At 45.9% G+C, this 13,860-nt stretch overlaps 1 protein-coding gene across 2 annotated transcripts in view; it reads right to left on the reverse strand.

Moving 5' to 3' along the window:
- uroc1 (urocanate hydratase 1) overlaps positions 1–13,860 on the reverse strand; it is an 80,919-nt gene that overhangs the window by 54,673 nt on the left and 12,386 nt on the right. For both annotated transcript variants that reach the window (XM_072581763.1, XM_072581762.1), the window contains exons 5-7: positions 12,505–12,633; positions 11,046–11,107; positions 5,440–5,506 (exon numbers count right to left, since the gene is read on the reverse strand). In XM_072581763.1, the coding sequence (XP_072437864.1) occupies positions 5,440–5,506; positions 11,046–11,107; positions 12,505–12,633 (258 nt within the window). The remainder of the gene's footprint in view (positions 1–5,439; positions 5,507–11,045; positions 11,108–12,504; positions 12,634–13,860) is intronic.

Below are 13,860 nucleotides of genomic sequence, written 5' to 3' on the forward strand. Positions count from 1 at the left end.
GTCAAAGGCCTTACTGAAATCCACATGGACTACATCTACTGCCCTGCCCTCGTCAACCTTCCTGATCACTTCATCAAAGAGCTCAAACAACTTTGTGAGGCATGATTTTCCACTCTCAAAACCATGCTAACTACTCCTAATCAAACCCTGTCTTTCCAAATGCATGTTTATCTTATCTCTCAAAGTCTTCACAAGTAACTTACCCATACAGATGTTAGGCTCACTAACCTAGGGAGGCAAGTGTGAGGCTGGAAGGACATACAGTAATCCGAAGAGACAGGACAGGCTGGAACATGCCAGGGAGCAAGGAATACTTGTTGAATTAAATTGCATCTAATTCAATGCAAGGGGGCTGACAGGTAAAGCTGATGAGCTCAGGGCATGGATAAGTACGTGGGACTGGGATATCGTAGCCATGACAGAAACATGCCTAAGGGAGGGACAGGACTGGCAGCTTAATGTGGTACTTTAGGTGGGACAGAGGGGGTAGCAGGAGGGGAGGGGGAGTTGCATTTTTGATTAAGTTGAGTATCACAGCAGGAATCAGAGATGAATTAACTGAAGGATCATCCAGTGAGGCCTTATGGGTGGAGACAAGAGATAAGGAGGGGATGGTGCTGTTATTGGGGTTGTCCTGTGGACCCCCAAAAAGGCAACTGGAATTAGAGGAACAATTACGCAGGGAGACTGGGGAGACTTGCAGGAGCAATAGGGTTGTCGTAGTAGGAAATTTTAATTTTCCTAACATAGACTGGGACTGCCATAGTCTTAAGAGCTTAGATGGGATGGAATATATTAAGTGCATTCAGGAAAGTTTCCTCAAGCAGTACGTAGAGGGTCCTACTCAGGAAGCAGCAAAACTCAACCTACTCTTGGGAAATATGGCAGGATAGGGAACTAAGGTGACAGTGGGAGAGCACCTTGGGACCAGTGACAAGTAGTCATGGAGAGGGACAAAACTTGTCCACAGGTTCAAATTCTAAACTGGGACAAGGCGAATTTTTCTGGAATTAGACAGGAGTTTGCAGGGGGTTGCTTGGAGTAGTTTGTTTGCAGGCGAAGGGACCTCTGGCAGGTGGGAGGCCTTTAAAAGTGAGATAGCTAGAGTTCAAGGTCGATATGTTCCTGTGAGGGTAAAGGGCGAGGTTGGCAGGAATAGGGAACCCTGGATAACAGGAGATATTGAGGCTTTGACCAGAAAAAAGGAGGCAGGACTCAGACACAGGCAACTGGGATCAAGGGAATCCCTGGATGTACACAGGGAATACAGGAGTTTACTGAAGAAGGAAATCAGGAAGGGAAAAGGGGGCACGGGATAGCCTTGGCTGAGAAGATTAGGGGGAATCCAAAGAGGTTCTTCAAGTAGATTAAAGGAAAAAGAATAACTCGAGAGAGAATAGGACCCCTCAAGGACCATAGATGTGTAGGACCGCAGGAGATGGGCGAGGTCCCCAATCAATATTTCTCCTCTGTGTTTACCGTAGAGAAAGATATGAAGACTTGGGAACTTGGGGAAGTTAGTGGTGATAACTTGGGGACAGTCTATGTCCCAATAGAGGAGGTGTTGGATGTATTAGAATGGATGAAGGTGGGTAAGTCTCCGGGTCCTTACCTGATATATCCAAGAACACTCCAAGAGGCCAGTGAAGAAATTGCAGGGGGCCCTGGGTGGTATTTTTGCATCATTGTCAGCCATGGGTAATGTCCCGGAACACTGGAGGGTGGTGAATGCTGTGCCCTTATTCAAGAACGTCAGCAAAGAAAAAGCTGGGAACTACAGAGCAGTAAGCCTAACAACTGTGGTGGGTAAGTTACTTGAGAAGATTCTGAGAGATAAGATTATACATGCATTTGGAAAGATAGGATTTGATTAGGAATAGTCAACATGGCTTTGTGCATCACAAATTTGTTCGAGTTCTTTGATGAAGTGACCAGGAAGGTTGACGAGGGCAGGGCAGTAGATGTAGTCCATGTGGATTTCAGTAAGGCCTTTGACAAGGTTCCACATGGTAGGCTGCTCTGGAAGGTTAGATCGCATGGAATCCAGGGGGAGCTGGCAAATTGGATACACAATTGGCTTGAGCGTAGGAAGCAGAGGGTAACAGTGGAAGGATGCCTGTCGGACTGGAGGCCTGTGACTAGTGGAGTGCCTCAGGGGTCAGTGCTGGGCTCATTGCTGCTGTTACCTATATCAGTGATTTGGATGAGATTGAACAAGGCATGATTAGTCCGTTTGCTGATGACGCTATAATAGGCGGGATCATGGACTGTGAGGAAGGTTCTCAGAAATTGCAGCAGGACCTTGATCAGCTGGGGAAGTGGGCCCAGAAATGGTTTAATATAGATCGGTGTGAGGTCTTGCATTTTGGAAAGTCAAATCAAGGTAGGAGTTTCATGGTGAATGTTCAGGCCTTAAGGAGTGTAGTGGAACAGAGGGACCTTGGAGTTCAGGTGCACGGTTCTATGAAAGTGGAGTCCCAGGTAGACAGGGCAGTAAAGGAGGTTTTTGGCACACTGGCCTTCATTAGGCAGAGCATTGACTATAGAAGTTGGGAAGTTATGTTGCAGTTGTATAGGATGTTGGTGAGGCCACACTTGGAGGATTGTGTTCAGTTTTGGTCACTTAGCTACAGGAAGGATGTTATTAAATTGGAAAGAGTGCAGGAGAAATTTACAAGGATGTTGTCAGGACTCAAGGGTCTGAGTTATAGGGAGAGGTCAGTTAGGCTCGGAGTTTTTTCTTCAGAGCATAGGAGACTAAGTGGGGGGGCGTGGTGTTAAATAGAAGTGTATAAGATCATGAGAGGCATGGATAGGGTGAACGCACTCAGTCTTTTTCCCCAGGGTTGGTGAATCGAGGACTGGAGGGCATCAGTTTAAAGTTAGAGAGGAAAGAATAAAAGGGACCCTGAGGGGCAACGTTTTTACACAGAGGGTGGTACACATATGGAATGAGCTCCCAGAGGAAGTGGTTGAGGCAGGTACATTAACAACATTTAAAGGCATTTGGATCAATCCATGGAGAGGAAAGGTTTAGAAGGATATGGGTTGCAGGGTGCAGGAAAATGGGGGTGAGCGTGGATGGGCATTTTGGTCGGCATGGACCAGTTTGGGCCAAAGGGCCTGTCTCTGTGCTGTAGGAATCTATGACTCTAACTCTATATGCTGTCCTGAGGTGGATCTACAAGATACCATGGCCTGTATTGGATGGAGACCTCGAGATGTCTCTCCAATTTCTGGCCACGTTTTATCTCTCAGTCAATATCTCTAAAACAGATAGCCTGGTCTTTTGCAGGAGCTTACTACGTCCTAATTGGTTGCTGTGTTTTCTATATTACAGCAATGTTACATTTCAAAGGTCCTTCAGTCATTGTAAAGGGCTTTGGGACAATCTGAAGTGATACAAGGCTCTATCGATAGGGAGACTCTTGTCAATTTGATCACCTCAATCAGTACGTGCACCCTCAACTCCCTTTAACTTTCAGTCTCATCCTTCTTAAATGGCTAATTATTTTCTGTTCTTCCAATAACTTCTCTGTCTAATAACTGACTTTCACCTGACTGGTTGCAGTGTAGGTTGCCTGGCTTTGTTTCACAAAAGATGATAGAAAGCAGCTCAGTGACAGTAACAGAGCAGCAATGTGGCAGTCTGCAGCACTGGAAGTATATCCCGTTCATGAACAGCTGCCCCTTTGATCACACAATGTAATAACCCTGAAGACAATGCCATCTCACAGGAATAAAGACAAACAGATGTATCAGCAACTTAACAACACGCGTCTCTAATAAACAGCCCCACAAATAATACCACTTCATCCGTACAAAAAAAATCAAAGAAAGGCAGATACTGGAAATCAGAATCAAAAATAGCAATTGCTGGAAAAACTCAGCAGGTCTGTTGAGAGAAAGAAGAGTTCACATTTCAGGTCCAGTGACCCTTAGTACTTAGTTTCTGAAGGTTTACCTTCAGCTTGAAAGAGTAGAGGAAGCTTTACTCTGACTTTAACCCAGTGCTGTACCTGAAATGGGAACAGTGTAGAGGGAGCTTTACTCTGTATCTAACCCTGTGCTATCCCTGAACTGGGAGTGTTTGATGGGGGACAGTGTAGAGGAAGCTTCACTTAGAGTTTAAAAGTACAGAGTGAGCTTTAGTCTGTATCCAACCCCATGCTATAATTGTCCTTTCAATGGGGTGTTGCAATATCAAAATGTAAATTCACAGTACCCGGTTTTAACATTCACGGAATCAAGAATTCATAGAAAACCAATTCAGATTTTACAAAAAGGAACAAGAGGCTTTGGTCTAGACTGAAGAGAGTTGTTTTCACTGACCAGTCAGAGTAAGCTCTGGGAGTGACAACACCCCGTGTTCTGGGTGAGTGTTGGGTTCCCCCTTTCGACCTGTTGTTGCCAATACCTGCACGTCACCCCTCAAGGTGGATGGCAGTGAGTATATTCACCCTCTCAGTCCCTCCAGCATTGGATCCCAACAATGAGAATAATAAATACCTTTTTTTGTTCATTTCCAGGACTGGGCACAGTTGGCAAAGCTGGTGTTTACTGCTCAGCCCTGGATGGCTGACGGTGAGCCTTGCTTTGAATCACAGTGGATATAAATCTGCTCAGCCCCAGATGCAGTGAAGTGTCCACCTCTTTAGGGTGTGTGGATTGGCCCAGAGTGGGTAAGCAGGGAACGTTGCCTTCCCTAAAGGATGGTGTGAACCAGGTGGGTTTTAACAATAAGCGCCGCCCCCCCCACACCCCCTGCTCCCCCCCCCCCCCCATTGTCAATTCCCCTGTTTTCAAATTTTGTTTCAAAGTTAAGCTCAGCTTTTCAGAGATTTTCTGGGGAGTGTTCCAGATTCCCGCTCCTATGTGAGGAAGTGTTTCCCGACATTCCCTCTGAAAAGGCCGGCATGAAATTTTCAGGTTCTGTCTCCACCCCCTCCAGGGGGTGCTCCAGGGAAAGAGTTTCTCTGAGGGGTGAGGGAGTTGGAATTTTACCTCAAGACAAACTGACAGAGTGAGGTATGGGGAGGAGCCATGGTCCAGAACAGGACTTTAGTCATCTCTCTTGATTAGAGAGAGACAATTGGCTATGTATAGTTTGGGGGTAACCACTCCATGACCTCAGGGTATGGTGAACAGGCAGGATTCCTGTGACCTACTGCAGCCAGTCCGGGGGATTGAACCCCCTGCTGTTAGCTTTAATCTGTCCCAAACTCTTGTCAGCTCTCTAACCGAGTTAACCAACCCCCTTTAATAGAGAAAAATACACCAAATGTAATGGGATCTATCTGGTACCCTGAAAGGATTTTAAAGTGCTCTCCAGGAGTAATTATCAAATACAGTCTCCCACCAAACCTCTTAAGGAGGTATTTGGAGAATTAGCCAAATGTTTCATCAATAAACTCATGTGTAAAGCAGTAGCAACATTACCACAGTGCCATGCACAATCCCCTGTGGGCCAATGTAACAGTAACTTCCTGCCGTCATCTGCCCGTACCTGAAACAAACCAAAGAAATTCCTGAATTAGGGATTGGATTGTTCACGTCCTCAGAGTGAAAGCCTGTGCTGAGAGCTGGAGGGGTAATGGGGCAGCATGTTCTCAGGGAGGGGTCTGCAGCCCAGCAGACCCCTCATGCCCCCACCCTGACCCCCCTCCACCCCCCTATTCCCAGGTCCTGTGTCAAGGTGGGGGTGTGTGTGATTAGGACAGGACTTGCCTATTAGTCTCACTCCTGGCAGCAACTAGTTCCCTGCTTGTCCAGCGTGTGAGTGTGGTCTGTGATTGCCTCAATGTGAGATTGCCTTCTGAATCTCAGCAGCCCAGACTCACTGCTGGGTAAGGAACTAAAGGGTGAAGCAGCCCAAGGCCACAATACAACATCACTGCCCACCTTGTTCCTAGGTCAATATTTAACCCTTAATCAACACCTTAAAGTACAGACCATCTGGCCACTTAACACATTACCGAGTGTGGGATCTTCCAATGGACATATTAATTGCTGCATTTCCTACATGACCATAACTTGTATTCATGGGATTGTGGGCATCATGGGGAGGGCTCGGTTACCCTTGATAAGATGCCACTGAGTATCTGTCTTGAACTGCAGCAGTCCATGTGGTGTGGGTGGGATGACCTTTTTGCACGTCTAACGAAAACACTGAGCAGCTCCTGCACAATCGACACAGCTCTCAACATGATGTATACAAATGGCCTGAAGAGGTACTATTACCCTCCTCTGTTCTTAATGAATAAGTTACACAATGTTCAAAATTTCACATAACTTATCAATTATCAATTTATCAATAACCACTGGATTCCTCTTCCTTGGGGGCCTTTCTTGTTTCAAATGTTCATACTTTGGGGAAGAACTTTGGCCTGTCCTGACCTGGAAGTGAGGGGGACTTTTCTCCAACAAGCACTGGTTTTGACCTTGATCTCCAATTGAATTTCCCCTTTCATCTGACTCAGATCTGAATTAGTTTCAGGCACAACTTGTCTTGGACTGACTATTGACACGCTACTGGCATTCCAATTACTCAATGAATTTAATTCTTCCCAATTTGCTTCTTCTTATGAAGTGGAGGTGCCGGTGTTGGACTGGGATAGACAAAGTCAGAAGTCACATGACACCAGGTTATAGTCCAACAGGTTAGTTAGAAATCACAAGTACCTCGTTGCTCCTGCATCACCTGGTGACATCACACTTGTTTCTGTCACCTGACTCCCTATAGTGACTCTTTCTGCTTGGATTCATTTCTCTCCCCTGGATTGTGTTGGATGGGGCTTTAGCCATGAAAATGTCATTCTAGACCATCTTCTCTAAAGTAACCAGCTGCTATTGGGAGTAGTGTGAGATGAGTAACAATAAATAAACATAAAATACATCAGTCTGTGATTCAATGATATTTCTTCCAGCATTGTGTGTTTATTTAACATGAGCATGTTTTACAACCATCCACATTCTCCATTCAACACGGAATGACCTGGTGGATTTCCAGTGTGTTGGATCCCATTCCAATGTTTATGAAATCCTCTGACAGTAAAAATCAGAAACAATGATTCACATTCTATCTGAGCATAATTTCACTTACTGGCCCTCAGGTGAGTGAAGAAAATGCTGTTAATCTCTCAACAACATTTTTTTTATATTGGCAATATTTTGTCACACTTCTTTCTCCAAACCCAAAGGGCATCTTTCCTTCAGAGAGAAAAGTCCAAGCTTACTCAATCTTTCTTCATAAGACAAGCCCTCCAATCCAGGCAGCATCCTGGTAAACCTAGTTTGCACCCTTTCCAAAGCCTCTGTATCTTTTCTATAGTAGGGCGACCAGAACTGGACACAATATTCCAAGTCTGGTCTCACCAGGGACTTGTAGAGCTGCAGCAAAACCTCGTGGCTCTTAAACTCGGTCACCCTGTTAATGAAAGCCAAAACACCATATGCTTTCTTAACAACCCTATCCACTTGGGTGGCAACTTTGAGGGATCTATGTACTTGCACACCCAGATCCCTCTGTTCCTCCACTCTGCCAAGAATCTTGTCTTTAATCCTACATTCAGCATTAAGTTCAACCTTCCAAAATGCATCACTTTGTATTTATCCATCTGCCATCTCTCAGACCAGCTCTTCATCCTGTCAATGTCATACTGCAGCCTGCAGTAGCCCTCAATACTATCATTTTCAACTTTACTAACCCACCCCTCAACCTCCTCATCCAAGTCATGAAAAAAACTACAAAGAGAAGAAGCCTAAGAACAGAGCCCTACGGGACCCCACTCAACACTGACCTCCAGGCAGAATAATTTCCATCTACAACCACTCTCTGCCTTCTGTCAGCCAGCCAATTCTGAATCCAGATAGCCAAATCTCCATGTATCCCATACTTCCTGACTTTATGAATGAGCCTACCAATGGGAACCTTATCAAATGCCTTGCTGAAGTCCATATACACCACATCCACTGCTCGACCTTTATTGACCTGTCTTGTCACCTCCTCAAAGAGCTCAATAAGATTTGTGAGGCATGACCTGCCCCTCACAAAGCCATGCTGACTGCCTTTAATCACGCTATTCTTTGCCAAATAGTCATAGATCCTATCCCTCAGAATTCTTTCCAAATCTTTGTTCACCACAGATGTAAGACCAACTGATCTATAATTGGCAGGGATTTCCCTATTATCCTTCTTGAAAGAGGAACAACATTCTCCTCCTTCCAATTCTCTGGTACGACTCCCGTGGAGAGTGAGGAGGCAAAGATCTTCACCAGCGGCTTAGCAACCCTCTTTCTCGCTTCCTGGAGCAGCCGAGGATAAATCTGGTCTGGCTCTGGGGACTTATCAATCTTAATATTTTCCAAAATTTCCAGCACATCAGCTTCATCAATCTTGATCTGTTCAAGCCTGTATCCCAGCTCCTCAAAGGTTTCATTCACAACAAGGTCCCTTTCCATAGAGAAAACTGAAGCAAAAAAACTCATTTAGGGCTTCTCCTATCTGCTCAGACTCCATGCACAAGTTCCCTAAACTATCCCTGATCGGCCTTGCCTTCTCCCGATCATTCTCTTAAAGAATTCACTCGATCTATCTTGTCTATGCCTGACATATGCTTCCTTCTTTTTCTTAACCAAACCCTCAATTTCTCTAGTCATCCAGCATTCTGTATACCTACCAGACTTCCTTTCACCCTAACAGGAATATACTTTCTCTGGATTCTTGTTCTCATTTTCGAAGGCTTCCCATTTTCCAGCTGTCACTGACCCCAGTCAAAGTCAGCCTTGCTCCAATTAGGACTTCAACTTTTAGATCAGGTCTATCCTTTTCCATCACTATTTTAAAACCAGTAGAGTTATAGTCCCTGGCCCCAAAGTGCTCCCCCACTGACACCTCAGTCACCTGCCCTGCCTTAGTTCCCAAGAGTAGATCAAGTTTTGCACCTTCTCTAGGAGGTACATCCACATACTGAATCAGAACATTTTCCTGTACACACTTATCAAGTTCCTCTCCATCTAAACCCTTAACACTATGGCAGTCTCAGTCTATGTTTGAAAAGTTAAAATCCCCTACCATAACTGCCATATTAATCCTGCATGGAATTGATCACCCAATCTGATCATCTACCACAGCTGCCAAGAAATCAGCCACCATCATTACCACCCTGTGTGTTGGAGGAGGAGGACTGAAAGCCATTAGAGGATAAGACCATAAGAAACAGGAACAGGAGGCCATTCAGCTCCTCAAGCCTGCTCCACCATTCAATAGGATTGTGACTGATCCAACATTCCTCACATTCACTTTCCTGCCCTTTCCCAGTAATCCTTGATTCCCTGACTGATCAATCATCTCCCAATTTCAGCCTTAAATGTACACACGGACTCTGCCCGCACCTGTTTGTACATAAGACAATCCCCCCATCCCAGGGGTCATCCGAATGAACCTTCTTTTAACTGCTGAACTTTTCTAAATTAAATGAAGTGTAGAGAGCTCAAATTCTCAATCTCTTAGAGATAGAGATCATAGAGATATACAACACGGAAACAGACCCTTTGGTCCAGCTCGACCATGCCAACCAGATATCCCGATCCAATCTAGTCCCACCTGTCTACACCTGGCCCATATCCCTCCAAACCCTTCCTATTCAGATATCCATCCAGAGAGTGCAAGAAGGTAGTTAGGTAGTTAGGTGGAATCAGAGATGCAGTTAGACTTGGGGGCAGCTGTATAATGGGTTAATGTGAATATATGAAGAACATGGTCTGCATCATGATTAGGAAGTGATGTAAGATCAAAGACTTACACACTGAAGGTTATTTCTAATCATGTGATGGGAAAGGTGAAATCATCACAATCTCAGTATTCACCATGTTTAAATACAAAGTAATATTTTGCAACATCAAAGACTCCTGTATCTTTACCAACTCTTCTGTCAAACACACGATAAGAGACTAGCAGCATAGATCTGCCATTAAGCAGCATCTCTCAGCATTTTCCCTGATTTTGGAGAGGTCATTGGAATTCAGCAGCTGTCGGGATTCAGACCAGATTAATAGATGCAGGGACAGGGTCAGGAAGATCCCACACTCTGAAGGTGTTAATGACCAAATCATTGGTCTTGTGGGAAAGAAAGGACTGCAGATGCTCAAGATCTGAAACACACACAGAAACTGCTGGAGAAACTCAGCAACTCTGGCCATATCTGTGGGAAGAAAGCAGAGTTAACATTTCCAATCCAGGGAGCGTACCCACCACAATGTATACTTACCATGGGTTGTGTGATGTATAAATATTGGCTGTGATTAAACCCACTGCTTTCTTCAAAGGAGTGGATATGGGATCTTTAGTGTCCAGTCCAGAGCGGAGGATTCATTTAATATTTCATCAGAAAGATCACATCACAACCTTTGCAGCTTTAAGCACTGACCCTCCGACAGTGCGACACTCCCTTAGTACTGACCCTCTGACAGTGTGGCACTCCCTCAGCACTGACCCTCTGACAGAGTGGCACTCCCTCAACGCTGACTCTCTGACAGTGCAGCACTCCCTCAACGCTGACTCTCTGACAGTGTGGCACTCCCTCAAAACTGATCTCCTGATAGTGTGGCACTCCCTCAGCACTGATCCTCTGACAGTGTGGCACTCCCTCAGCACTGATCCTCTGACAGTGTGACACCCCCTCAGCACTGACCCTCTGACAGTGTGACACTCCCTCAATGCTGACCGTCTGACAGTGTGACACTCACTCAGCACTGATCCTCTGACAGTGTGACACTCCCTCAGCACTGATCCTCTGACAGTGTGGCACTCCCTCAACACCGATCCTCTGACAGTGCGACCCTCCCTCAGCACTGACAATCTGACACAGTGGCATTCCCTGAGCACTGCACTGAGTATTGTCCTAGATTTGCTGTACAACCTCCTGCCTGAGAGGTGAGCATGTCGTCAGGAGCCTGAGCTAACAGTTATCATTTGTCCAGGTTACGGGTCTCAATGCCCTGTTTGTTCAGTAATATACAAGGAACACAGGATGTGAATCTCTTACATGGTGACTCCCATGGCAAACAGCTTCTCATACTCATCCCTGGAGGAATAGTTTGGGATCACCTGGAACACAAAAAGAAATTCAATCATTCAGCCTCAAAAAACACAGCAACCCTCCACACACTTTGCTATCGATTGGGAAATGCAGTAGCCATTGAGATGGGACCTACACCTGCCTTCAGAATTCCTCTTGCACTGTTTCACATCAAAGGCGGGGATAAAGCTAGCCACTTAGCCCACAGGTTTAAGGGGCACTTCACCTCTCTCTCCTCATCGAAATCAATCTTTGTTCTCTTCTCCCTGAAAAATCTGTCTTGCTGTTACTTTCAGGAGACAGGAAACACCATTGAAATAAGTTTAAAAAAATGTCATATACAATAATGAATCAGAAGCACGTAGCTTCAACAAGTAAAAGAGCAGATTGAATGGAATGGTTAAACTGGGAGTGCAACAAATGTTCACCAGACAAGTTCCTAGGATGGAGGCATTGATGTATGAAGAGAGATTGAAGTGGTTGGAATTACATTCACTGGTGTTTAGAAGAATGAAGGGGAAAATCTCCTAGAAACTTCTAAAATTCTAAAGGATGAGACAGGGTAAAGCAGAAAGGATGTTCCTCGTATTAGGGAGTTCAGATTCAGGGGTTACAGTCTAAGGATTTGGGGTGGGCCTTTTAGGACTGAGATGAGGAGAAATGTGAGTGGGGAGCCTGTGGAATTCTCTGCCACAGAAAGCAGTTGAGGCCAAAACATTGAATGTTTTTGAGATGGAATTCGATATAATTCATTGGGCTAAAAGGATCAAAGGGTATGGGGGTGAAAGTGGAAACTGAGTTGAATGAGAGGCCATGATTATCATGAATCGCGGAGCAGGCTCGAAGGGCTGAATGGCCTACGCCTGCTCCTAGTTTCTGTGTTTCTATGACACAGCACAGAACAGGTCAGACCAGAAGAACTAGACCAAGAGAGAGATTGAACAAGAGGGGGATGGGCAGCTTGAGTTATAAACCCATTCTTGGGATGTTGGTGTCGCTGGCTGGGCCCACATTGGTTACACATTTCCAGTTGTCATTGGAAAGATGGCCATGAGTGACCCACTGCAGTCCATGTGCTGTAGGTAGACCCACAATGCCCTCAGGGAGGGAATTCCAGGACTTTGACCCAGCCACATTGAAGGAATGGTGATATATTTCCAAGTCAGGATGGGGAGTGGCTTGGAGGGGAACTTGCAGGTGGTGGTGTTCCCATGTATCTGCTGGCCTTGTCCTTCTAGATCGAAGTGGTTGTAGGTTTGGAAGGTGCTCTGTTAATGCAGAGTATGAAACAGGGAGACTGATAACAAAGTCTGAATTAAATGGGAGCACAAAGTAAGTAACAATAAGGAAGAAACTTCTTTTTCTGCGGAGTAAAACCCATACAGAACCTGGGCCCCTGGGCAGTGAGAGAGACTGTTCTCCTTACCATGCCATTCGTGAGGACCACCCGTGGAGCATTTCGGAGACTCGGGAATAATCCCTGTGGGTGTCCGCTGTACATGACCAGGGTCTGCTGCTCCGTCATCTGGGATAGGTAGTACATCACCAGGTGGAACTATCAACGGGGGCATCCAAAAGATACAATCATCAGAGAGGACAGGCAGTCAGGCAATGACTCCAACAAAAACACAGCTCGTAGACTATAACTGTTATATACACCAGGCAAGGCTTCTCACTTCAGTTCTGTCTCATGACATTGCAACATCTCACTGGGACTCGCTGGGAGCAAATCTGATGGGCCGAATGGCCTAACTGTGCTGCTGCATCTTGTGCCCTCTTTTTCTTCATGCCTGAGTCAGAGGGCTGTGGGATCATGTCTCACTCCAAAGACCTGGGCCCATTATCCCAGGCTTGGTGCTGAGGGAGTACTGCACTGTCTGAGGAGCATGCCAGCTCTCCCAGGGAGAGGTAAAAGATCTCACGGCTTTTAGCTTGTTGGTGATCAGGGGATTCCCTCCAGTTCTTTCCAATAATTAGCTCACTAACATCACCCTGAAAACATATGAAGGCATGTGTCTGGTGGGATCATGCTGTGCACAGAACTGGCTGAGGTGTTACCAACAACAGTGATTCCGGTTCAGCACCGTCTCATTGGATGCAGTGCTTTGGAATGTCCTGATCAATGCTGGTCACCATAACCATCAGGACCATTTGGGATCCATTGCTTGGACCAGGGCTCACTCACATAAAAGCTGTTCCCGGTGTCTCACGGCAGAGTCACTGTCCCCCATGACCTGCTCCAAGAATTCCTCAGAGACTGGCTTCAGGAAATAGAGGCATCCAGTCCATTTTTCTGAATCAAACCCCAGGGGAATTCGCCAAAACAGACCTCACTCCGACCCCTAATGACACATTCCGAGTGGGGGACAACACTTCCAGCACAGAGACAGCATGGGGATTGATACAGAGTAAAGCCCCATCTACAATGTTCCCCATCAAACACTGCCCGGGACAGGGACAGCACGGGGTTAGAATCCCTAGAGTGCGTAAAGAGACCATCCAGCCAGCATCAATCCTTCAGAGAGTATCCTGACCAGATCCACCCCATCACTGTCGCCTCACATGGGGCTTTTACTGTGGCTAATCCATCTGACCTATGCATCCCTGGACACTATGGGCAACTTAGCATAGCCAATCCACCTAACCTGAACATCTTGGGACTGTGGGAGGAAACTAATGCAGACACAGGGGTAATGTGCAAACTCTACACAGACAGTCGCCTGAGAGTGGAGTCAAACCCAGATCTCTAGTTCTGTGAGACAGCAGTGCTAACCACTGGGCC

This window comes from Chiloscyllium punctatum, chromosome 12 (genome assembly GCF_047496795.1).
Source record: "Chiloscyllium punctatum isolate Juve2018m chromosome 12, sChiPun1.3, whole genome shotgun sequence".
Classification (NCBI taxonomy): domain Eukaryota; kingdom Metazoa; phylum Chordata; class Chondrichthyes; order Orectolobiformes; family Hemiscylliidae; genus Chiloscyllium; species Chiloscyllium punctatum.